At 30.5% G+C, this 26,962-nt stretch overlaps 1 protein-coding gene across 6 annotated transcripts; it reads right to left on the bottom strand.

Annotated features, from left to right (window-relative positions):
- Positions 1–433: 433 nt before the first annotated feature.
- Positions 434–26,962, bottom strand: LOC113559758 (one cut domain family member 2-like). 6 transcript variants are annotated; one of them, XM_026965504.1, is made up of 6 exons: positions 24,547–26,962; positions 20,356–20,391; positions 7,076–7,147; positions 4,870–4,893; positions 2,838–2,956; positions 434–2,446 (listed from the first exon to the last, which is right to left on the bottom strand). In XM_026965504.1, exons 1-6 carry the CDS (start codon positions 26,576–26,578, stop codon positions 2,219–2,221), a joined length of 2,511 nt encoding a protein of 836 aa, XP_026821305.1. In that variant the 5' UTR covers positions 26,579–26,962; the 3' UTR covers positions 434–2,218. The 6 variants fall into 6 exon arrangements, with proteins under 6 accessions (XP_026821305.1, XP_026821306.1, XP_026821309.1 ...); XM_026965505.1 differs by having other exon boundaries at positions 24,556–26,960; XM_026965508.1 differs by lacking the exon at positions 20,356–20,391 and having other exon boundaries at positions 24,556–26,962.

The following is a 26,962-nucleotide window of genomic DNA, read 5'->3' as shown; positions in this document are numbered from 1 at the left end:
CATGACTAGATTAGTATTTAGTATTAATACTTTGGTAGCATTCCAAGACTAGAAACGGTTTTTTAAAAAATACATTTTAGTATACAATATTTTCTTATAAATTGTTTACAAACTAAAAAAAAAAAAATGACTAGGTATATAAATTATAGTAGGTAACACATAAATTTGTTTAATAATAATAATAATGATAATAATAATAATAATAATAATACTAAACAACTAAAAATACAATTTGAAATAACAGTTAATTAAATTGCCAAGTATTAAAAAAAGACGTGTTCGAATCTAAATAGATACTTATATATTCGCACAGAAAATTGCCCAAAAAATACAATCATATTAAAATATAACCTTAAGGTTATAAAATATAAATATAATATATACAATATTTTACAACTAATCATATTTGATTGTAATGATTTTTTAACGTGTCAATGTGCATGTGTATTAATTATTTTGTTACAAATAAATCGGATGCATAATAGAAAAATCTATGATACAAATTATATATAATAATAATATATTCTCGTTTTATTAAAAATAATTTACTGGCTAGGCAACCACACATACGCACTAAACTTACATTAAATTATACTACACACTATTGGGCTCTTATAATGTACACATGAAAAATAAAATATTTAACAGACGAAGAATCTGTGCAAGAAATCTGAATTTTAATCTGATGTTTGGAATTCTTTGTATGGGAATAAAATAATCAATTAGTAAAAAATACTTAATCATAATTGGCTGGAATAGTGGAATACTATAGGACGCAGGTAAAAAGATAATATTATGAATGAATGTCGTTTTTATTAATACATTTTAAAGATTTCAAAAGTTGAGAAGAAAAAAACGAATTAAAAAAAAATTTTGACAAAAACAAAAATTGCATGTGATTCAGGTAATTGATTTTTCCATAAGAGATTTTAAGTTAAGACCAATATATTAACAATCTCTGAGCAACCAAATTACCCTTAGTTTAATCATTGTTATTTTGTTTGATACTTTCTTTTACTTCAAACACCATAAAAAAAATTAAACCATTGTATTGTTTTCAGAAAAACCACAAAACAAAAAACTCGGGTCGAAAACAAAAATAAATAAATTAATAACTAAAATAAAATAAAATAATATAAAAATCACTAATTATTAAATTTGACATTAAGTCGATTGCACTATTTTGACTAGAAATGATAATAACTATGGAATGTTTAAGGAATCACTAAAATTTAATTTCTATTAGAAACTCGGACGCGAACAATGCGATTTCGTTAGGAATTTCTACTTGGTAATCAGTTTCATGAAAAAATATTAATATTCAATTAAAAATATTTAAGCTCGTTATAAATTATTTTGTTTTAATGAATTATTTATTAAGACCATATTTTACTTTGTTCTTTTATTACTGTTGTTTTTATGTTAGGTATTACAAAATATTATGACGGAATACATTTTGGTAAAATTTGTGAAAGCACAAAGTTGCGATAAAAATATATACTTCAAAAGAATTGTTTATAAATATGTTTTTTCAATTTTTATGTAAATTGAGCGGTTTTTGACTAGATAATTTTATTCGATTGAACAATCATTAAAGGTTGTAGTTGGGCCTTAATAATATTATATACTTCAAATGACTACATATGCGAAGAGATCATTAGGTAAATATTGTATTAACATCAGTGAAGTGGTTTTCAACAAAAGCAGTACAATATGTTTTAATTTAATAATATTTAAAGCGTAATTATATTATACTGTTGTTATATAAAACAAAATATGTAATCATTGATATAAACTATTTTACAATAACGTAGCATTGGTATTATAGATATCCACGAAAATAAATAAATACATTTATTGGTATAATCAAATAATGAATATACACAGAAGTCAATCGATTTTCGATTTTTACATGATTTGTTTATTTTCAATTATTATGATTTTGTGATGGCGAGTGGGAACATGCGGTTATGGTGAAGTGTTTCGATTAAATCAAATAGGGATAAAATTATAGGAAAATATGTTATGTTGCCTTACCATAATATATATATATATATATATATATATATATCTCGAGATAATATTTTTATGTAAAAACAGAAAAAAATATATACCTATTAACTTTTATAGTATAACTGACCAGAAAATAAATCACATTTCGATATTGTACTCTAACATTTTGGAATAAATATCTATATTCATCCTAATTAATTATTGGTCACAACACTTCAGACTGGTGGTTACCCATATGTGTCCCTGTTTGCATGCTAACTACAATGTCGTCTTGATGGTGGTTCGATGCCGCCATTACTTTTGGATCTTCATCCTTCCACTTATCCATCGATCGTCTCCTGGCATTCATGAAGAAATTGCCGACTGTAGTTGGTTCCAGACCTAATTGCCTAGCTATGGTCACTTGCATTTCTTTTGACGGCCTTTTCGTTTCCTACGGAATTAACATATAAAAAGTTAGTTTTTTACGTGTATAAACTAGAATTATAAATATTTTTAATTTTTAAGTTTTCGATTTTGATTATGTATAATTTGTTTATTTTAGATGCAATAACGGCGGTCACACGTTTTTAATTTTAACCTTATTTCAAATGATTAAGTTTACGTTTTTGTTATATAAGTTGAACGTTTTCCAATTTTTTTCTCACTTTTGACGTAAGTTGAAACTTTATCATTTTATATTACAATGTGAATTACATGTATAACATTTAGTAACATTTTTTAAATAGATACTTATCAGTAGTACATTTTTAAAGTGTTATTTTAAACGTTTCTTAATACTGTTGAAAAATAAATCTATGATATTATTATAGTTATGTAAGTACCTTAAAAATAGCTTGTAGTGTTCGTCGTTGAAGATCGGTAAAGACCAAACGTGGTTTTTTGGGTGCAGTTGAATGATCAGGAACAATAGGTTGGGATTCTTCTTTTCGTTTGCAAGGAGCTAAAAAAACAAAGACACAATAATTAAAAATATTAGTACTAAGATACAATTGTAAACTTAGGTGCATATTATACAAATACATTGATAAACTATTCGTTTATCAATAATTTTACATATTTTTTTCACGAATTATATTAGTATATAGGGATCCAAAGTATTACAAGAATTGTATTATAATATACGAGTGAACAAAATTAAACATAGTCAAAAACTGCCGTAATAAAATTGAATTATTAAGAAAAATAAACTTGATAGGAGATTTTTCAATTTGTACAATTATTCAATTGTTAATTTTGTGAGTAGTTGATTCTTATCATATAGAATAATTGTAAAATATGTTTTAAAATGATAATTGTTCTTAAAAAAGCAGTACGAGTTATAAGCTTTTTGTTTCGGGAAATACAATTTTAAAATCAAATCGTAGTTTTTAGTTTTGTAGTATATATAAAAAAAATATGAAACGATACATTTTTCTGCTTTTAGTTTTAAATCTAATTGAATATTAATATGATCTGTAGATAATTAATGCAAAAAAAGCCACATTAGTGAAAAATGTATAGTACTTAATGCGTTCTAGAAATTTATATAGGTAATAATATATAGTATTATATATTTAAATTTGGTATTTTTTAGAAATTACTAATTTTTTTAATGACCTTATGACGTTTTAAGATAATATGTACTTAAAACAAAACATTTCGTACCTATGTCATATTTTATATTTAAAAATATTAAAACCAGTATGATTATATACATGAAAAGAGTATAGGGTAGAATAGTTACGATTTTAAAATGTCCGGAATTATAAAATTAAATATTTCTATGTTTTATGTAGAATGATTGAGCTAACTTAATGTTGTCAAGCATATCGTATATTCCTGCTTTTTAGTTCTTGACGTGTGTTATACGTAAATGTCCACTTAAGTCTACAAAACATATTATAAACTCGTTTGTAAGTTTTTCCTTGATTTACTTAATTTAATTAACTCATTATTGAGTATAACAGAATACATTTTGACATAGGTAACGTCATGATGTTGTAAAGTATATAATTATATTACTTTACACAATTTATAATTATCACAGTGAGTTTACTGTACATGATATGTAGATATTTTTAATTAATTATTAATTAAGTTGAATTAAAAATATAAATACATATCGTATATAATATATATATATTATATTATATTTACCTATATAATTAGTTTTTTTTATAAATTGTATAATTTGTATATTATATTACATTTAGACGACAAAATATTAAACTCAGAAAAATGTATTAAGCTAATGGTTATCTACATTCTATGGTATACCTATATTCGATTATTATTATTTTTAAACATATCAAATTTACAAGGCATTAATAAAAATAGAATAAATTACTTTCAACAATGTTATATCAAAAATAAACATGATTAAACCAACAATAAGAAATACTGACATTTTTAGTAAAATGTTGTAATAAAAATCTTATTTATCATAGCATTATATTATAATTATTTTTATATTTTTTTTATTAAAGCTCAACTCGACTGTTTTAATTAAAGTTCGTGGATTAAAAACTGAAACAGGGGTAAAATAAGAAAGGTAGTTGTTTAAATTCCTTAATACTTAGGTGATATTTGAGATAGTTACATAAAAAAAAAACATGTACATGGGAAATGCACACATTTTAACAAAAATCTTAAATGTTATTAAGTAAACTGAGCTCTTCCACTTAGAAACCTTTATTCGGAAATAGTCCATCATGGATTTAAATTTAATATACTTGCCCCAGTAGAGACTAGTTTTTAAGAACATTTTCATTGTATTTATAGCCTCTAATTTCTAATAGATACATGAATCTTTACATATATTTTTAGCACAAAGGTGATTTATAATTGTACTGGTTATTTTAAATGATAACTTACGGGTTTGCTGTGGAATTTGAGCTACTGTGAAAAAAAAAAACATAAAAGTTATACGTATGTATTTTTGGTGATAAAACAAACAAATATATACATTTTTTATCAAACTTTTCATTTTAACTATATCTAGATTTTATTTTCATTGTACAATCTCGAGACAATAAAGGAGAACAGTTATAATATGTGTGTTCATATGAGTTTATTGTTTCAATACAATAAAATTATGTAAGTATAAATTAACTATCTACCTACATAATTACGAAGAATAACGTTAATTGGAATTAAGTTTATGTGTTAAATCATAGAAAACCAGAATAGGGACAAAACCGATGAACACGAGTAAACATTTGGATTGAATCGAAATACACCAGCCAATGCTTACAATAAATATAATATATAGACGACCCGAGTGATTTGATTATGACGGTTAATGTAATTTGTAAGGATACAAAAACATCCTTTCGATTTATATAGGTAAGCATAGTTCTCCAAGATGGATGACAATTGACATTCATTTTATTGTGTTATGGATATCAATAAAAATAACTTTGTGTTAGACCAATATACCATATTAAAGACTATATCGTTTAACATCGGAATAAAATATTGATTTTGGCATTAAAGTAGAGTCGCAGAGAAAGTTATTATTTGTGGTTTTCAGAGAAACATTTTTAAAACGTGTAAAGGAATAAGTTGAAACTTACATCCACGAACATTATATTAGTAAAGAAATGAATTTTTGACCCACGTGTTCGTTCAGTTTTATTTGTTTTTTTCACATTTAATATTCTATTATAATGATATGCTTTATTTTTTTATCCTGAACAGGGTAAAATAAATATTGTTTTCCTAATATTTAATTCTCACGAAAAGATAAACAAACTTTAAAGACTAAAAATACTGTTAGAAAATTTATAATTTTACTCTGTAAAAAACGTGCTTATTAAAAATATTTATAATAAAATGTCTTGAATACAGTTAATCGTTTTTTTTGTACCTAACTCATAATAATGTTAGAATAAAATTATTAATTTGTTTTTAATTATAGCCAATAATCTAAATTAATGGTGATTAATGTACATGACACACATGATATTTATTATTATGGTATTATTATTATTATTATGCAGTAAGTTCAAAAACGTGAATTATAGTTTAAATTTTAATATAATTGTATTGTATATAATTAATATATTTTAGGTTTTAAATTATGAAATGTTATTAATTTTTTTTTTAATTTAGTTCTCTAACTATTTTATAAAATTAAAGTTAATTTTATTTCAGTTTTGATTGATGATTATTGTTTAGATTTGTAAATAAATTAGACTAAAAAAGTTAATAATAAAATAATATATTGTATATTATTGGGATTAAAGTACGAACAATTAAACTTATTAACCAAATTATATCAGAATAATAATTAATCGATAATAAATTATAAATATTGAGTAAAAATAAATAACTCTAATCATTTTAATATTAATATACATTTTCAATTGTGTACTCACAAAGAAAAATATTATTATATGTGATACCTCTATTTATGTTTTATGAAAAGCAAATAATTGTGGTTTTAAGTACGACAAATAAAACTAATTTATAATTTACATTTAGAATGTAGGTAAATCAATATCATATGGTATCTTTTCAAAAATTAGTATCTAATAGTTCCCGAATGAATACGAGTTATTATAGAGGGTAAGAAAAAAAACCAAATATCATTTTCATATTATTTTGGGTGTATTTATATTACTGAATAGATTTTGATTTATTTAAAAAAAAAATTAAAAATAATATTTTTAACAAGTATTTTATTTGCATACCTACTTCTTTTAATACACAATTTATTCAATATTGTTACTTTTGTAGTAGTGGAACCAAAAGAAAAGTGTACATTATTAACGAATTAAAAACAAAATATTCGAATAAGATCAATCGCTGAAACAACTCTCAATTTTTAAAAATGCCATTCCATGCTTATAATTCGCGATTTTATTATTTTTGGGAACTATTTTACATTTTTCTATGATTTAATTCTGCTTTTAATTATATTTTTCTTTTTTTATATTAGTCGCTAAATAAAAGTACAAAGAGTGAAACGTATATTATAATGTAAAAAAAAAAGTTATTGTAAAATGTTTTAAGATTTAAGACACTATTGTGTATACTAAATACTTATGTACCTAAATATAATAATTTTAGTACTAACCCATGTTGTTGATGTAATTTCCGACATTTGGTGTTGTAACATTTTGCAGTCCGTTTTCTGCCAATAACATACCTGAAAAATAAATAAAACGTCATCTAGTTTACAAAATTGACAACTTTCTCTTCCTTTGTTAATACTAACGAGGTACCATCGTTACGCCGTAAAAATACAAAACAAAAATCAATGACTGTTAATATTAATCATGATGAGAATAAACCTTTAAAACAGTACACAGTGTATCATTACGAGAATTACATCAGATTATTAGAACCAATCGTTGTCCTGGTAGAAAATTTCTTTTAAATAAAAATTACGTTGCAGGCGTCAGCGAGAGATAAAATTCTGACTGTACAGATACCGTCGATTGTCAAAACACACAACATCCAACCTTTGGTGTTTGCAGATAGTTGTGTAACTATGCGTTCGTGTTATTTTCAGATAACTCTGTATGTATAGTTATTTATATTATTGTTTATTACTATTGTTCGTGTAAAATAATAATAATAGTTATGAATACGAAGAAAATTCAGTAATATAAATATTTTGCTTCGTACCTAGCTAATAGGTAATAATTATTATTAACGCTATTATTATGGCATTTAAAAAAAAAAATATGATATTCCAAAAAATTACCAAAATATAAAAACAATGCCCATTGGAAAAAAAAAAACACTAAATAAAAGAGCCGATATGATTTGACAATACAAATTAATGTTGTCATATTTTTTTGACTAGGGACTTTTATCACATATCAAAAGGGTAAATTTTTAATCACCTCATTCAATGGTTTGAAATGTATTTGACTGTTAACACGGTGACCACGTTAATGCAACAATGACGATTTCGTATGAACACAAAAATCCTTGTAAACAATTTTTTCCGCAGTAATTTTTCAACGTACTTACTAGAATTTTATTCTATTACTCTTAGTGCAGGTCGTTGAATGGGAGAAAAAACGGTTCCAAACCTATTAATGTTTTCGATTGTAGACTTTCTATTTATATTTAATTTATACATGTCAGATACAGAGAAAATCATTGAAATATTATAGTTATTAGAACCATCAGATTTACACATCTTATAACGACGATGTTATGATAATTATTGTTCCTAGCCGACGAATCGTTTCCATTTCAATGCCGTTTTCCCGGGCAGAATTGATAAAATATCGTTTATCAAAACATTCTAAAAACAGTTAAAAAACTTTCTAATGACGACAATATTTTAAAAATAATTCGAAAAGATTATCGTTTTTTTTTTTTTTTTCAAAACGGTATCTGTTATTAATCTTTTGCGTACCGTCTCGTGCGCTTCATTAATATTAATAGGCAGCACTAGACAATTTCGTACGAAACTTTCCAGTGCGAAAGCCTTCAGTGTGTTGTGTTGGATTTCGATAATTTAAAATATAAAAAAAAAGTTGCGTTCACCACTACAAGTCTACAACGCTACAATACGGTATAACATCGCTGACGCGACGATAAACATTGCGCTCGTATTGGTCCTATACACACACGATATTGCTGCTCAAGCAGAGTCTGTGATGATTATTCTGCCCGCACCGCCGCGATCTTCTTGCTATACCAATTTGAATGTTCGCCATACTCGTTTATGGATATTGTAATAACGTTAAGTTGGGTTCAGGCGCCGGATTATATGCGTAGAATCGTATAATACACAATTACCTAGTTCAGTGTTAGGACAGCGTAAGTATAGTAATGTCTTTTGATATACTTTTGTTCGTTGCAATACGTTATAAATGTAAACAAATTAACAAATACCTAATTTTATTTCAAACGATTGCGGGCAAAAAAATATAACGCTGTGCTATTGCATTTAATTAAACGAATACAAGTCAAAATATCTTTGTCTACCATTATACTACTCATCTTCATATAACTTTTTAGATGGCCATGTAAAATTAATAATCAAAATATAAACTTTGAAGTATTTATGACTTTTAAGTCTACTATCCATAACAGTGCTAGAACTAGAAGCAACAAAAATAATGATTATGAAAATTTAACGAGCTTTTATAATAGCAAGAACCAAGATGGTCACAATTTTAAATAAAATAAAAATATGTCAGAAAAATGTTCTCATTCATGAATAATGTTTAATAATTATAAGATATAATGGTATAGTCTATAAATATAAAGTATATATATATCTACCTACTAACTATTCTGAGCTACGAAGTTATTATTTAGAATTTACGACCCTAATGCAATGTAAATAATTACAACGCAGAGGTGTTTTAAAAAATATTAACTCGTTAAAACTTTCAGTTTTTCACTGTTTTGTTCAATTACCCGCTAATTTGCGAGAACTGGGCTTCATTTATTTTTTCAGATTTATACTCGGAGCCGAGTGGTATAACAGACTGTTTGTCACACTATGACGTGTTGATGGTCTCCTTTTTTTCTTTTTTTTTTTTTAACCAATCACCAATCAGCATCATACTGCTCGTTCTGCGTTTGCAGCTTATCAATACTTGTTTTTTTTTTTTTTACAATTTAATACAATAGTTTTAATAATAAAATGGTTGACATATTGAATGATTTAGGTTTTATCTGCTCTAACACACTAACGCAGTAAATAAAAATATATTGGTTTTTAGGCCATACGTTTTTTTCACGTATTCGGTTGTTTGAAAATGTCATTATCTCAACATACATGTCAATACCTTGACGTTTTATTTCTAACGCAGTATATTTAAATATACAGCCACGCGCGGATCTAGTCAAATTAAATAGGAAAGGTAAGGGATGTGATCTATGCAGATAGACAAATCTAAACCTACATTTTAGGAGTTACCGTAACCGTGAATATTGGATAACATTAATCGTTTTGTGCTGCATCTATTTTTATCCTTGCTTTAGAGTTTGGATACGTAATTGATATTTATTAACGTTATACTGAGACATGTGATATATTTTAAAATTTTATTTCAATTCAAACTCTTTTTCATTTTGTATCTAAAGCATTTTTATAATCATTTTTTTATATTCAAACGTTGCATACGTAAATATCTATATCTATTTATATATATATATATATATATATATATATATATATATAGATTATAGATAAACACACAAAATGTAATATAGTACGTACTTAATGAACACTTAATGACTTATAATCCGTTTAACATCAAAGGGACTACCATTCATAACGGTAGCGAATATAATATATAATATGTGATATTGTGGTGTACATGTAACGAATATGATGTACCCTAACATGTATGTTCATACATTAACAATAGAAAATGGTTCAAAACGCGTAATTACATAGTAAATTTCTCATAAATTGATTTTAGCTCAGTTAACTAAATATCAGTAGTATCCATTTTCCATGTTTTATTTGGGTTAAAACTTGAAAGTCTTGATTTTTTTTTAATTGAAAAATCTATAAATGATAATGAGTACATTATTATTTTTTATTCAACTCGAAACTGATCAACATTTAGAGAACTGTTTAATATAAATATATTATTAAAATAAATAGATGGTAAAAATAGCATTGATTATTATTTTTTCAATGGACTTAGTTAAAATCGACTGTTCTAAATTGTATAGTATTCAAGTTTATACTTTTATAGTAGTTTTCGTTGATTTAAGATGTTTATTTTAAAATTTACTAAAAGATAGCATACTTTATTAAATAAAGAATATTTAAAATATAAATTTGTTTCTTCAAATTGAATTACTTTACATCATAAATATTAAATAAAGATAATACATTTATTAAATAGTTAGATTTAATTGAAAGAAAAATAGTATTTATTTGTAAAGACAAAAAGTTTTATTTAATAATATAATAGTAGCCTATTAATTATTATTTTTTCAATTTGTATATTTAATATTATGGTTTTCAATTAATATAATAATTTACACAGCGTGTCGATCATATAGATAGACTAAGGGTTGATTTCTTTAGTTAATGAATTATATTAAATTGTTATTGGAATAATAAAACCGTTAACGATGAAATTTCTCCCATAAATACATAAAATTTACATTTTTTTCTCTTGTATAAATATTTGTTGGATGTTGTTACTTTACACATTATATCGAATTGTATGTATGAAAAAATGTAAATTATAAATGCATTTGTATACTTAAAACTATTTTAACTATTTAAAGCCTTATATAGCTGACGTCCTTTTAACATTAAAAAATGAAATTATTGTATTTATTACTATATCTATATATATTTATTTATACCAATAACGAAAATACAATTTAAATTATAGTAAAACTTGTAGGATTTTTTTTAATGAGAATATATTATTTATTTACTTATATTATCGTCGTATATTACGTTATTAGTGCTTACAATTTAATTATGTTTTAAATTAAAACCGAGGTAAGTGCTATTTTCCCTGAAGTAGAAGTTTTCTTGATCGAAATTAATAGGATCTAGGAACACTTTTAAAATAAATTTTTAATAAATTGCTGCGTAGGAAGATATTGAAAAGAGTTGAGTTTGATACTTTTGTTTAAACATTGCGTATAAATACTATTTTCTTATTTTAATTTTAAAACTAAGACTAGTAAAAAAAAATTAAATATTTTGTTTTAATGTATTAAATAAATAGAAATATTTCAATTACTCGACGTTATTTAAAATTTTAAAATACTATACGTTATGTGTATCAACGTTTAAAAAACAAATATTTATGTATTATTTGCATAATTATAGAAGTTACTATTTTTAACAACAAGCAACAGATGTAATAGTATATATTAAATATTTCACCCGAATTTTAAATATGTAAATGTGTATACAAAATCGAGCTTAAGCTTAAAGCAATTATAGATAACAAAAACGTTAAATAAATGTATATAATTTTAGGTTCATTTTTGAACTATGTATTAGGTATATGCTTATAAAATAATTTTTCAAGTTTTAAATATTTTTCGACAAACAGTTTTGTAAATTCAAAAATAATATAATGAAAGATTATTTTCTGTATACAAAATACGCAATTTGCATTTACTTTGTAAAACGTTTAAATAAAATAATATTATTAAACGTATTTGATTCTATTTTGAAAGAAGAAAAATATTCAATGTTAAAATTATTTATGTGTTTTTTGTTTTAAAATACATTTTTACTAAACATTCATTAACATTTTAGTATTTCACGTTTTAAATAATTGTAATAAATTGAGCCGTTTAAAATATTTGTAAACAGTGTATAATATAGATAATAGCATTATCATCTTGAAACATTTAATAATTCCATTGTTATTATTTAAGTATAAAATGTTTATTGTGAATATTTCTTGGAATATTTACTTTGTTAATAGTTATACAACTCAATGTCAATAATTTTTAATCTAATATAATGCTACTCGGAAATATTTTAGCATATTAACTTTTGAAAATAGATTTTCTATCTCATAACTTCCACTGTTTACTGTATACGCCGTAACATACAAATATTAAATAAGCAATTAGTAATTACACCATTACTTGGACAATTTTCTAGAAAACTACCGACGACTTGTAAACGACAAATGTTTTAATTTTAATTTACAATTTATATTCAGATTTAAATCTCCAAGGTTATCATTAAATACAATTATTGAAAAATTTCAAATCTTATTAGAAATCCAATTAAGTTTTCATAGTGGGTTTTCATCTAAACACAAAATATATTGGCTCATTGATAAAATAATGACAGCTCTCGAAAGTGAAGAACATGTACTGATTGTACTGTCAGCTTTCTAGAAATTTCGCAAATATTCCATCACATTCGGCTTCACGGTCTCTTTTAAAAATAAAATCTACTTAACATAACTTAAGTTCTTTGTTCTTTCCAATTATGAATAAATCCTATCTTACTGGTGACATTTTTACAATTCGTGTTGAATCGAATCTTTCGCAAATAGCTGGTGTTCGTTGAGTAGCAATCAGTGTTTTCTTTTCTATATTTTCTACTCATCTAATCAACCGACGTTTAATCACACTTTTTCGTCGTCCACCATACAGTCGCCATTATTAACCTACAGGCACATTTAAATAACTTGGCCGATTAGTGGTAATCGATGGTAACAAAACCAAATCTGTAGCCTTTAATTTTTAATTATTCATGAAGTCAAAAAAGTATAAAACAATTAAGTTTCCGTATAGATTGAATAATTAATTTAGTTTGTGATTATTTTGAACCAACTGAGAAAATAATTTTGTTTGCAGCCAGCGACAAAATTGGACGTGACGTGTTTTCGTCTAAACTTTAACATGAAAACGAGAAATCACTACGCCCCACCATGACCACATGTATTGTAATACATGTACTATGACTGTTGTATCAAATTGATAAGTTGTAATTAATTATGATTTGAGGGGTCTCACACGTGCCTAACTCTGAGTATTCGTAACCCATAATGAAAGTGCGGCAAACATACGCGAGAAGCCTTATCGATGCTTGAGCGTGTATATAGAAGGGTAAATAAGCGGCTGCAGTGCGTTTTGAAGTTTCTTTCGAATAAGCCATATAATGGTTAGTCGTTGTTTTCGTTATTTGAAATTTCATTACCGTGAACAATACACCTTGCGCGAAGAATCGCGAAACGTTCATATAGGAATTTAAGTAGAATAATAATAGTAGGTAATCAGCACTACACTGTTAGTAGTGATGTAATTAAAGAAAAAAACTGGAGGGAGAAACAAATAAAAGCTACGTACTCGTGTTCAACAACCTCCCCCAACCGAATAAAAGTGTATTTTATCTCTAACAGGCTTTATTGACTTAAACATTAAACGTACATTGTCTGTGTACCTCTATTTGTAATATTTAAAATGCAAATGTCTAAGACAAAAGATTGGAACAAATTTTAAACAAACTTTATAAACAAAACTATATGTTCCTACTTATCAAAAGTTTATAATAAGAATTAAGAAATTGTAATCTAAACTAATCTAAAATCACCCGTACCTATCTATACGACGATACACTGTATGTAATGCTGCAGGGAAATTAAAAATAATATTTTTTCGTATAAATAGAATAGGATATAGCGTAAAAAATTCTAAAAAAACGTATAATTTAACACAATATATCCGACTATAAGGTTTTATGTGCCAGTATAGATGATGTCAAACAGAAATTCAAATAAATAAATATTACTTTAGAATTAAAATTAAAATATGTTTAATCGTGTAATATTACGAGTATCATTAATATTATGCCGCTATATTACAATATATCTATATAGTACCCGCGTAAAAGTCGCGTTCATATTATAACCGTTGTGACGCTTAGCTGTTTTATTGACCGAGAATCCCGAATTATTAGTTGGCTAATTGTTTTAGACGCACAGCATAATTAATATTCATCACGTGGAAACATTTGAACAGGTTTTATATGCAAGCCGGATAGATGTACGATAATATACTATATGTACATAACGACTAGGTACACAGTATACAGAGCGATTCACTAAGCATGTTTAATCACATTTTTTTTCTTTAGTAATTAATTTATACTTAAATTCTGATAAATTTCAAATATACTTAAGGGCTATATATTTCTAAATATTTAGATTTTTTATATTGCTTAAGAGTATGTTTACAGAGTACCTATCTGCAACTCCTTTTTTTCAAATGAAAATAATTGTTTTATCATATAAATTGTCATGATCAGATGAGGAGTATTTTGAAAATTTTCATGTATTTAAACCATAATTCGAACAATATTAGTTCTCGAGTTATTTGAATTTGTACTGGTACTGAGAATAGTAAGTCATACTCCATGGTAATGGATTTTTAAAGATATGGAATTTAGATAATGGTTCAAAAACTTTTTATTAAAATTTTAAATAAAAATATCTAAATAATTAAAACTATGGTTAAGTCAATTTTAAATCTAGTAAACTTAGAAATTCTAATAACATGTCTGGTGAATATTATATACTATTGTATTTGCTGTGTATCAATATGTGAATTGTAGGTATAGTTATCCGTCTAAGTGTGGATCCGGGGTTGTTAATTGGGAGAAATATCAAATATATGAAAATCTATTCGAAAAAACAAAAGTGACCAGATTTTTTTGTTTTAAAAAAGGTAGTGAATACAAAATGTACACAGCTATTGGCACTCAAAGTCGCAAAAACCATCGTGTTATTGCCATTTATTTTTAATTATGAAACAAAGAAAATTATTACCTAACATTAATTGTTTTATACCAAATATACAATAAAAAGTCATTTTTAAATTAAAACGTAGTTTTATTTTATTGTTCGCATAGCTAGTATATTTATTATTATATTTTTCTCTTGTGCGTGTGTGTTTATCGATGCTTAAATTACCTTAAGATATGTAATAACACCAATGATCTAATACGTAGGTATAATACAGTTTTTGAGAGGGTTTGAGAATGTGAATATTGCTGCCGTGCGTCTTCTTTTGCGTACATACACCGATCCGCTTACACACCGATCGAGGATTAATTTAAAACATATTATTTTTGTTTTTCAACTAATGTGAAATACAATACATATTGTACTCGGTCCTTTGTAAAACACGCCGTATACAGACACGGCACCGTGAGTATAATAATATGAATATATTATATCACTTCCGGACACATATATTATATAGTGAACCGCGCGAGGGATGTAACCCGCAAATCCGGTAGAGCTGTGGACCTTCCTATTCGCCGAGAGCGTTGCCCAGTGTTTTTGGGAGACGGACAGAGGACGTCTAACATTGATTTATCGATTTGTCGTCTCTGTCCGTCATGGACGCGGCCTCGGAATCAGTCTCTGGGTCAATATCAGCGTCAATATCGACCACCGAACCATAAGGACGTCGGACGACGATAATAATATTAATTATTATTATATTGCGACGGAGGTAACGGGTATCGTACTATATTAGTGTATCAAGTGGTTTTTCGATGACCTACGCCTGTATTTTTATTTTAAATGTGTGTGTGTGTGTCTCGTTGAAATCGAAACACTGAAAAACAACGCTACGCGTCACGCTGTCGCCCGTAGATGGTAGCATCGTCGGATCTTTCAATATTTATATCGACTCAATATTGACAATAGGGCCCAAAGTACAGTAAGTCGATCTTACGAATAGTCGATTTTGCCACAATGGGCATATTTTATGATAATATAAGCAGAAATAACAAAACTGTATGCATAAGACGTTCTCTTAAGATGTGGCAATGTAGCGTATTGTAAAGGAAAGTTTCCTTGTGTAAACATATGAAGTCGGTCGTTATCGTTGTGTTAGCCTTAAGTAAACGTATTTTGTGTGAGTTACTGCTACACTGTACGACGCTCTATTAGTTTTATGTAATGTACAAAGTGGATTTAAATTTTTTTTTACCAGATCAATATTATGCGAACGGACATCGCAACAAAACAAAAAAATTGTCTCTATTATAAGAAGCATAATTAAACTCCCGAGTAGTTTAAAAACAAGTTTTCAATTATTTTTTCACATTTTTATAAATTTTATAAAATAATTATACAGTTTTATATGTGAATATTCAAAATTAATATACTAATATTGTTTTGAAATAAGAAATCAGAAGTCAAAGATGTTTCTATAATGCACTTTAGATATTTTATTTCTATTTTTACATACCCACATTATTTTTATAAGTTTATTGACTTAAGTGACCGTATTAGAATTTAAAAGGCAATAAGGTATGGTAAATAAATAAATTTACGAATTATAACGTAATTTTGTGCAAATATTAAAAATGTATGGGGTCGTAAATTGATCATATATTTAAATTATATTGTCTAAAAACATTGTAAAGATACTCTGATAACTCTGTACGAGGAATTTTGATGGCTTGAAACACTCTAGTGAAATATTTTATAAGATGCAATACATAATAAATTATGTAACGGTGTTCAGGATGTTGATACATTTTGAAAATATAGTACCTTCGCCAACTATTATAAAACTCATTATTTTCAAAACATTCTGTAGAAAATAATAAGAAAAAAACGAAACAAATGAGTTTTTAGGACGTATAGAAATTATACAACAATTGAAACACTCATAACTTTATACATTGTACAATAAACATGGATTAAAATGTTTTTGACAGATAATACAATTATGTCAGGTACAGAAACATTTCCACCTGAAATTTCAAGAAAATGTATATTAGGTAATGGTAGACGAAACAGCCAGCGAGTTGTGTTAAAATAGAGCAAAGTAATTCAGTTTAGTAGGACAAGGTACCTAACCACTATCTATATCAACTTTATAACAATTTTTTTTAAATATTTTAATAACGACTTTTAAAAATTGACTTATCGAAAAAGTTTTTAAAATTAAAAATTTAACTTTTTTTATAACTACTGGACAGCATAAACGTATTAAAATCGATATTTGTTGGAGGTTTTTGAATTCTTTAGTACCCATTTGTGATCAACTTACAATGAATATAACATTTTATATTTTACTCTGGAAAAGCATTGTAAATAGCATTTACACGGAACTCTAATTTAAACAGAAGTCAAAAAGTTATTATTTCACGCAATAGCAGTCTGTAATGAAATAACGTTGAAAACTTCATTCCATTCAAATGAATAATAATTACAGAATGAGAGGTTTCCATATTATATTAATATCTACGCCAAATAAAACGATTTTGCTTTATCATCGAAAACAAATGCAAACTTTGAAAGTCAATAATTTAGATATGTATTAATATTATCATAAGGTTCACTAATTATAGAAATAATATTTATAATTAATAATTAGAAAACTTATTTAATTTAAAACTAAAATAATATTATGATTTTGTTTAAACAAAAAGTATTTCAATAATAGCATTGTCAAAACCACAATTGAAATAATACGTAGAAAACAAAACGAGAAACAAATATTAAGTTAGGTAATAAAATAATTAAATGTACAATTGTATTTATGCTTTAAATTTAAAAAGTTATTTATTGGAAGTTTTGTTACTTGTTTACATATCATAAGGCGTTCGAAATATGTAACATAATGGATTGAAAACTATGTCTTAAAATATATCATGTTTGACTTTAGGCGAAGATATATTATTGCTGCATAGTGGGCTTATTGAAAGCTCATATAATGTATATAAAACATAATCTATAAAAAAAATAATCTAATAGCATTAGGTAATTATAATTATCAAACGGTATGTACGAGAATTGTCGACGTATTAACGTAATACCTATCATAGTATACATGGAATTAAATACTGAATCACATTTTAAATCAATAAGAATATGATTATGACATAATGGCAATATAATTATTATAAAACAGATTTTCGTACTTTTTAAATTATCCACATAATCAAAATTTAAGGCAATTAAATTATTTATAACATTTATTTAACTCTATATAAGTTTAACACAAATATTTATTATTATTTATCATAATACCTATTACACATTGAATCATTTCTACGTTTGACGAAAAAAAAAAAACAAAGAACGACGTAAAAGTATCTAATATCAGCCCCGAAATAGAACATTGAATTAATACTAAAAGCATAGTATAGTAAGTCGAGACATTGAACAGAAAGAAGTTAACTATACAATATTTTGGATTTTAGATTAACGACATATTATTATTATCTTATAAACTTATTGATTTATAACTTTTACATTATTATTTGGTTGAATGCACAAGCTCGGCTTGAACTGTGAGGAATAATTGAACATAAAATAAGAAAATAAAATAAATAGGAGTATATATAAAAATATTATACGGCGGAAAAACCACGGTACAAATGTCAAATTTCAGTTGACATTTTATTTCTTCGATTCAATTCTATACAGATATTCAGAAACGTCGTGTTATTGTATATAATACGGCATTAAGAAGTTTCATTTTATTGGTTTTTTTTTTTTTATAGATAATAGAATACATAAAGTGATAAGTTCCGTGTAAATATTTCTGTCAGTTTTTTTTTTTGTTTTTTTTTAATTAAGTATATTGCATTTGAAAATCACAAGTATTAACGTTATTAGAATTTTAAAATGAATAAAATAAAAAAAACCTTTTCGATAGCTTTACGTTCAATGTACGTAGTGTTCCCCTACACGTATTTGGTCGTTTTGGTATCATCATTCACTTCACTCCCTTCTAAAAAGCGATGACGTCATTTTTAACAGTCCCTTTTCATAACTACGGGGGTGATGCTCTTGATGTTCGAGCGTTTGTGGTGTTGCCAACGGCGACTTTGATAATACTGACGCAGGTCACTGTCCCCGTTCGTTTTTCTCTTCGCGGTGTTTAGGCTCACTCACTATACGTTTCTAATGTACATTTTTTATACTTCTTATTTTAATAAAATGTATGCAAAACGATCCGGACATAAGCGTTACCGCGGGGAAATTTAATGGAATATTTATAGTGTAATAGTATAATGAACAGCTCTAAAGAATATATTCTTATCGACGAGCAACTATGCGTTTGCGCGGTTCGAGAACATAAAATATGTCTTTATCACTATTTAATTGATTTTCAAAATATCTATATGTGAAATAACTCTATTCTTTAAGAATTGAGTATAAATCGATAGTGTCAATCGCTCAAGCACGAATTTTAATTATTATTCAAACACGCTTTTAAAATGTATATGAGTATATATATATTATCTTAAATAGTTAGATAATACATCCAAATGTATATGTACAGAGAGAGATATACGTATATATTTAATATATATAGATAATATGTGTTAAGAATAATTATTCAACTTAGCCACAACCTAAATAATTATTTAAATAGGTTCTTCGAAATTTCAGGCGATACAAATGGTTGGGAGTGTAAGGATTATGTTTGTTCTTACGCAATTCTCACTATTTTTATCACACCTAATTTGGAAGAATGATATTTATTTACATGTTTCATATGACTTGTATATAATTATTGAAAACCTTTGAGAGTTATGAAATTATGGAAAGTATTAAAAACATGAGTTAAATCCGTATACGCGTCTTAATCAAATAACTTTCAGTCAGGCGTAATTAGAAATTGTATTGAGATTATTTTAAATTCCTACTTCATAATTATTTGTATCAAACAAAACCGAGTAAAATTCATATCAAATCAAATTGAATCATTTTAGAATATTTTTTATTGGTCTTAATAATATGTAATGTTTAACGTAAAATTTTTGCATTTTAACTATTTATTTTTTTCTGCATTCATTGATTTTTATTAAGACGTAGGTATTAAAGAATACTTGGATGTATAATTAAATAATATGTCTACAAACTAATAATGATAAAACAAAACGTAACTTACCTTCTAAGTCTTGACCAAGGTTAGAAGAAGAATCATCTGAAATTTTAAAACTATAAGCTATTTTCTTTTCATTTAAACAAATCATGTTAATAAATATATGAATATAATACTATTTAAGCGATAGTGTAAGACATTTTAAAAGCAAGTAAAAACAATGAATGTTATAATACAAGTACAAAATAAGAAAGCCAAAACAGATAAAGCAATGAATTGAATAAAAATAGGTTCTAGATTAAAATGTTGAGAATTAAATTAAAGGTAATTTGTACATTTTCTGATCGGTGAAAAAAAAATGATAATTGTGGTTTTTGTTAATTGGCTTATAGTTATTTAAAAACGTATTTTTTTTGTTTTAAATTAAGTTACGTCTTATGATATTTTGTTTATAGATTTGAAATTTATGTAATATCAGGTAGCTGGTACAAAAAAATTGAATAGGTAATATTATATTATAACAAGATATTAAGCCCATTATATAAAACGAATCTATTTGTTCATAATTTAGTTTATTTATATAGTAGTTATTATAGGTATGGTGTAAAAAAATGTATAATTTTACGTTAGTCTTTTAATTTTTTTTATAAAGTATACGAATTCGCATCAAAATTGATGATAATTATAGTAAATATGGTGTCACGTCGATGATTATCTTTTTTAGTGATTTTAAATTACAAGAATAAATGTTTAACAGCATATGTTTTTGTAGTTGGTTTTAATATTGACAAGTACCTATAATCAGACGTGATATCTATAAGAAACTGAAACAATTTTCATAGTTTGTGTAACTATATTTCATTTGCAGTTGTCAATATTTTTTTAACGTGATATATTATTGTGCTGTTTTTTTTTCTTCTTAATTTTCGAGTTTAAAAATGAAACTATGAATTACTTTTTACTATATTTACGTATAAATAATATAAGTGAACTTTGTACATGTCTTGGACATAATTATTGTATTTACTGTTCAATATTCATAAATAGCATGTAAAATGCACTTATATAACGATGTTAAATTAAAAAGCATGAAATATTTTAAGGAGAACCATTGTTTTACAAATCTGGATTAACATACATTGCTAATAATAAAAACGCTAATAGTAATAACAAATAATAATAATAATAATAATAATAATAATGGCTTAAGTGAATTATGAAATTAAATAAATCATCGGATCGGACTATGATTCAATTTCCATAATCCGAGCAAGTTTATATTCAATTGGTATTAAACTATTATATTGTGTATATAGGTATATAGGTAAATGAATCGTAATAAACATAATATAATACAAGCATTAAATTTAACATTTGTACTATGAGATAAACAAATCAATCACGTTTTAGGCATGCTAATGATTTCCAATCATTATAATTATTACACATTACAAGTTTGCTTATAGAAATGTACAAATACATTCCTACATAGTACATATAGAATAAGACGATTATTCGCGGATAATTTATACCGAAATGATAAATACATTTATAGGGTGAAACGTTATTAATACCTACATCGCGTGATCGATATCAATAATAAATAATAATCGGAATCGTAATGATTTTAATCGACGGCGGGTAAAACAAATCTAAAATATTATAAAATTATAAAATACAAGTAAATATGACGTAGGATCAACTGTATGCCTACTGAGTTATCTATATTTTGTGTCTGTACATTATTGGTAAAAAATATTCGTATTATCCGATGTATCTAACTTTTTAAAACGATTTTCTATAGTCTTACAAATCAATAATAATAATAAAATCAGTCGTTATAAGATTTAATTTTCGTAAACGATTGCAGTCCAGTGTTTATAATGCATAGTCCCCGACTTGTTTGCCGTGAAACAGCTACCTACATTGTACATTGATGCGACGCCCAAACGGTTTGAGCGTTTTCACACTTATATGGTGCGCGTTTAATAAAATAAAAATTGTACTCCGCGTGATCGTTAGTCACACGGAAAATGCACGTTCGAAAATTAGAAATTCCGAAAACCAGACGACGAAAACGACGACGACGACCGTCTTCGATAACGGCGATATAACAATAATTTTATAACGACGTGTCGCTCGTGTTAGTACTTCATTTGTTCGGCGTGAAATGTGACCCGTCTGTGCACAATATCGTATTATTATTATTATTATTATTATTATTATTATTATTATTATGACGACACGACGCGGGCGCGCAGCACATTGCTCGGCGCACGGTGTACACGGTGAAATTATTATTATGATATTATTATTAATATCCTTTACAGAGCACCTGTCTTAACGGATAGAGCACGAAACGCGAGCAAGTACAATGGTGTTGCCTATACATTGTCGGTGTACGAGAAACAGCGTGAGAGTGCGCGCGAGAGAGGGAATGGGATAGAGCGAGAGGCGCCCCGGCGTGTAACGGATATACGGGAACCGCGACGGCCACGGTGATATTATATTTATAGGTATATCGTTCCGTTTAAATATCTTCCGGTCACGTATTGTCGTACATCCGTACATCATTATAGTATCGATGTACAATATTTTAGCGTCACCCGTAAGAGTTCTCCGGACGTCGTCCGCGGCATCGTCGTCGCCGTAATAGTACATATGTACTACTACCATATACAGTGTGTCGCGTATTTTATTTTCGGGTTTCATTGACGACGGTTCCGCCCCGAAATATTATATGCGTTTTCCGAGCGACCGAAGGCACTTCAATACGCCATATGGTCACGCGGATATGGCCATATGGGTATCCGCGCCGGGAACGCGCGCAAGAGGAAAACAGAGAGGGGAATTTCTGAGGCCCGAGCTCCGCGAAAAAATAATTGAATCGTCCTCGAAAAACGAATTGAAAAAACGTACAAATCAAAATAGGCACTGGGTACACCGATAATTAGTTTAAAAAAAGCAAATTAAATGAAACGGTACGCAGCAAAAATTTCGAATCGGCCGTATGGGGAATGGATGTGAGTACAGTCGGTAATATTATAATATAACGGTCGCAGTTTTCAATTCATAAGTGTACGCACACGGTAATGCGAGTTATCGTAGGCGGATATATCTAGAAACGAAACGCAGACCCAACTCGGCATTACGGGTTGATTTTTTCCCCCGTAACAATGTATAACACCTTTTATTAATTATCATTGTTGTTATAATTTTCATTTTTATTACCAACCTTTATGGCGTGCAAGTTTTTCGAATTGTTTTTACGAAAAATAAAAAATGCAACAAGGCTTGATCTATAAAGACCTTTTACGGTCATAGGCGGACATCGGGGACTAAGCTCCTCAGAAGTTTAAAGTACAGGTATTATCATTATATAGGTGTAATGAGCATATATTGCTCGACCCCCCCCCCCCCTTCAGTAGTTTCACCAAATTTCTGCTTATGCTTACGGTATTATTATGTGTATATATAGGTATTGTCCGGGACGGGAAACGTGACGTTATACGAGCGTATACACACTACTATACACTGCGTAACGCCGTAACCCATTCGCGATCGGCGGTAAGTCGTCGCACCAACCGGCGGTGGCCAAATTCGAACTTCGGTAGTCAACCTTCGGCCGAAGCGGCAGCTGGTGCCCGCCTGTCTTCGAGCCAACGCGGAAAGCAATCGTCAAGCACTCTCACGGTGCACTGCCAGATGGTGCCGGCGGCAAAAGTGGTCGGGAAGGTTAATGGTGCGGAGAGGGGGGCATGGTGATAAAAAGAGAAGGGGGTACAGAGAGCGTACCTATTTGGCGTGCAAAGCGATAGTATATAGTTAGATGATATTTGTATTATTACTATATTATGCGAATAGGTCGCTAAACCCCCGACGCGACGACAATAATTATCATTATGGAAATATCAAAAATAATATAATATATTTGGGATCGTCGAGCGGGTGGAATCGGACCGAAATGAAAATAATAGTAATGGCAATATTCGTGAAAAAAGCGTTTTCAAACGCTACACACACTCACACACTCACACACACACACACACACAAAAACACGCGCGTGGTGGCAGAAGAATAATAATAAATCGATAACCACGTGTTGTGTGCGTGCGGCAACGGCGTGCGTATATATATTATACATTTAATAACAATGTCAATTATGCGTGTTCGATCGGCAGTGAATATTATTTCAACACGACCATTACGGACTATGATATTAACAATTAGATAATATTGATATTGTAGTGTATGTACCGTGCGTACCTGCCAAGCGGAGCGCCGACATCCTCTGGAATTCGGGTTCCTGGAGCCACTTCCACATGCGGCGGAACGTCTCCCGGCCGGATTTCAGCTTGGACCAGGGCTTGGGGTTGCGGAGCAGGTCGGACAGCGTGCCCTGCGACCGGCACAGCACTCGTTGCGCGAATATCGCCTGCGGTATGCTGTACCGTTTCAGCTCGGCGCTGATCCGCTGCGCCAGCTCTTTAGTGTTGATCTCCTCCATGTCGGAACCGCTGCCGTTCGACCCGGACGCCGACGACGCGTTCTGCACCAGAACCGTAGTGGTGGTGGTGATCGATTGAGTCTTGATCAGCGTGGTCTGCTGCTGTTGCAGTTGCTGTTGCTGCTGCTGTTGCTGTTGCTGCTGCTGGTGCATCATCTGCATCCTCTGCGAGTGGTCGGGCGGCGAGGGCGAGGACGTGGTGACCACTACCTCCTGGGGCTGTATGATCGGGTGTATGACCAGCGACGGCGAGTGCCTGGGAGACACCACGACGCCACCACCGCCTCGGCCGGGATGCGGCGTGATGGTGGTCAGCCCGTTCACGTTGGACAGCGTGGTGGTGCCGCCGTAACTGGACATCGGCGGCGAGTGCAGCGATCCCGAGTTTTGGCTGAGGTCGGGACTGTGCATCGCGTTACCCGTGCCCGACCGGCCGCCGGGGCCGATCTGCGTGTACGGCGAGTCGTAGCAGCTGTTCGGCGACGACATGCTCTTCTGCGGCGAGTTTAGGCCGCCGCCACCGCCGCCGCCGTTTTGACTGTACGACGCGCTCTGCGGCGATATCGGCGAGCCCTGTTGCGGCGGCATGTGGTGCATGTGCGTGGGCGAATAGTGGTTGGGCGAGTGCATGCCCATCTTGTCGTACGTGTACGGGCTGTTGACCACCATGCCCAGGCCGCCAATGTTGTTCTGCATGACCGTGAACGAACCGGACACGTTGTTGGAGTGACCGTACACGAACTTGTCGGACATGGTCGATATGGGCGGCAACGGTTGGAGCGGCGTGAGCGTGGCGTACGACGAGTTGGGGCTGTAGCCGGGCGGCGACATCCTGCCGTTGACCGACGTGAGCGTCTGGTAAGTTGGCTCGGGCTGTTGCTGTTGCTGTTGCTGCTGCTGTTGCTGTTGCTGCTGCTGCTGCTGCTGCTGCTGCTGCTGCTGTTGCTGTTGCTGCTGGTGGTGCAGCTGGAGAACGCTGTTGTTGCCGGTCCCGGAGCGGTGGTAGTCTTGCGACTCGATCATTCCGGCCACGCTGACGGAATGTCTGGGGTTGAGTCTGGCCGATCGGTTCGCCCGGTCGTCGTCCGGGTGGTGAACGATCACGGTGATGGTGCTCTCGGGCGGTTTGACGTCTTCGACGATGACACCGCCGCCTCCGCCGCTGACGACACCGCCGCTACCGGCGCTCCCTCCACCGCCACCGCAGCCACCTCTGACCACGACCGTACCGCCTACGCCGCGGCGACTGCCACCACCGTTACTCTCGACCGGCGACCGTTCGTTGTTTTGGTGATGGTGTTGCTGCTGCTGCTGCTGCTGCTGCTGCTGTTGGTGCGGATGGTGTTGGTTCTGGTGGTGTTGTTGGTGATGGTGGGCTTGGTGGTGCTGGTTCTGGTGGTGCTGCTGGTGTTGGTGGCCTCGGTTGTTTTGTTGGTGGTGGTGGTGCTGCTGCTGCTGCTGCTGGTGGTGGTGGTTATTGTGGTCGTTGTGGTCGTCGTCGTTTTCTTCGTCCAGGTCGTCGTCGTCCATCAGGTCGTCGTCCGAGTCGTCGTCTTGCTGGACGGGCCGCGAACAACGTGCATGGCACACGATCCTGCTGGCGGGCTGCGATCGCGGCACTCGCGTGATGCACAGTTCGCGTGTCGGTGGCGGCTCGGCGACGGGGCACGCGGACTGCCGACCGGCGTCGACGTGCGCCCGCACGTCTTGCGGCGAATCGATTGTCTCGACCACTACTTCGTTGAGCGGCGACTCTGGCGCCATGTTGTGAACGTTTTCCATCCGGCGAAGAACGTTCGCCGGGTCCGCGTGTCTCGTACTGTCGTCACGCGCCGCGCGAGGGCACACTCACAGGCTGTAGATAAGGTTAATACACACGCGGTCCGTCTGTATAAGTGTAATGTAATGTAACTCGCCACGTGTACGCAGCGAAAAAAAAAATTACGATTAACAGCCGTCGGTGTCGACCGGTTGTCGCGGTATGTGCGGGCGCACACGCACTATTCGGCGGTCCGCCGGTGCCGGAGGAACAACAACGACATTGGTGCGGCGGTGTCCGAAAACATTTCGCGCGCGCTGCCTCCTACGCGGCGTGTGACGGTGATTCCGCGCGCGTCAGATGCGCTGTCGTCGGCAGCGTCGTCGGTGGCGGCGACGGTGGCGTCG

Source organism: Rhopalosiphum maidis, chromosome 3 (genome assembly GCF_003676215.2).
Source record: "Rhopalosiphum maidis isolate BTI-1 chromosome 3, ASM367621v3, whole genome shotgun sequence".
Lineage (NCBI taxonomy): Eukaryota > Metazoa > Arthropoda > Insecta > Hemiptera > Aphididae > Rhopalosiphum > Rhopalosiphum maidis.
This window is presented reverse-complemented; position numbering and strand designations above follow the sequence as displayed.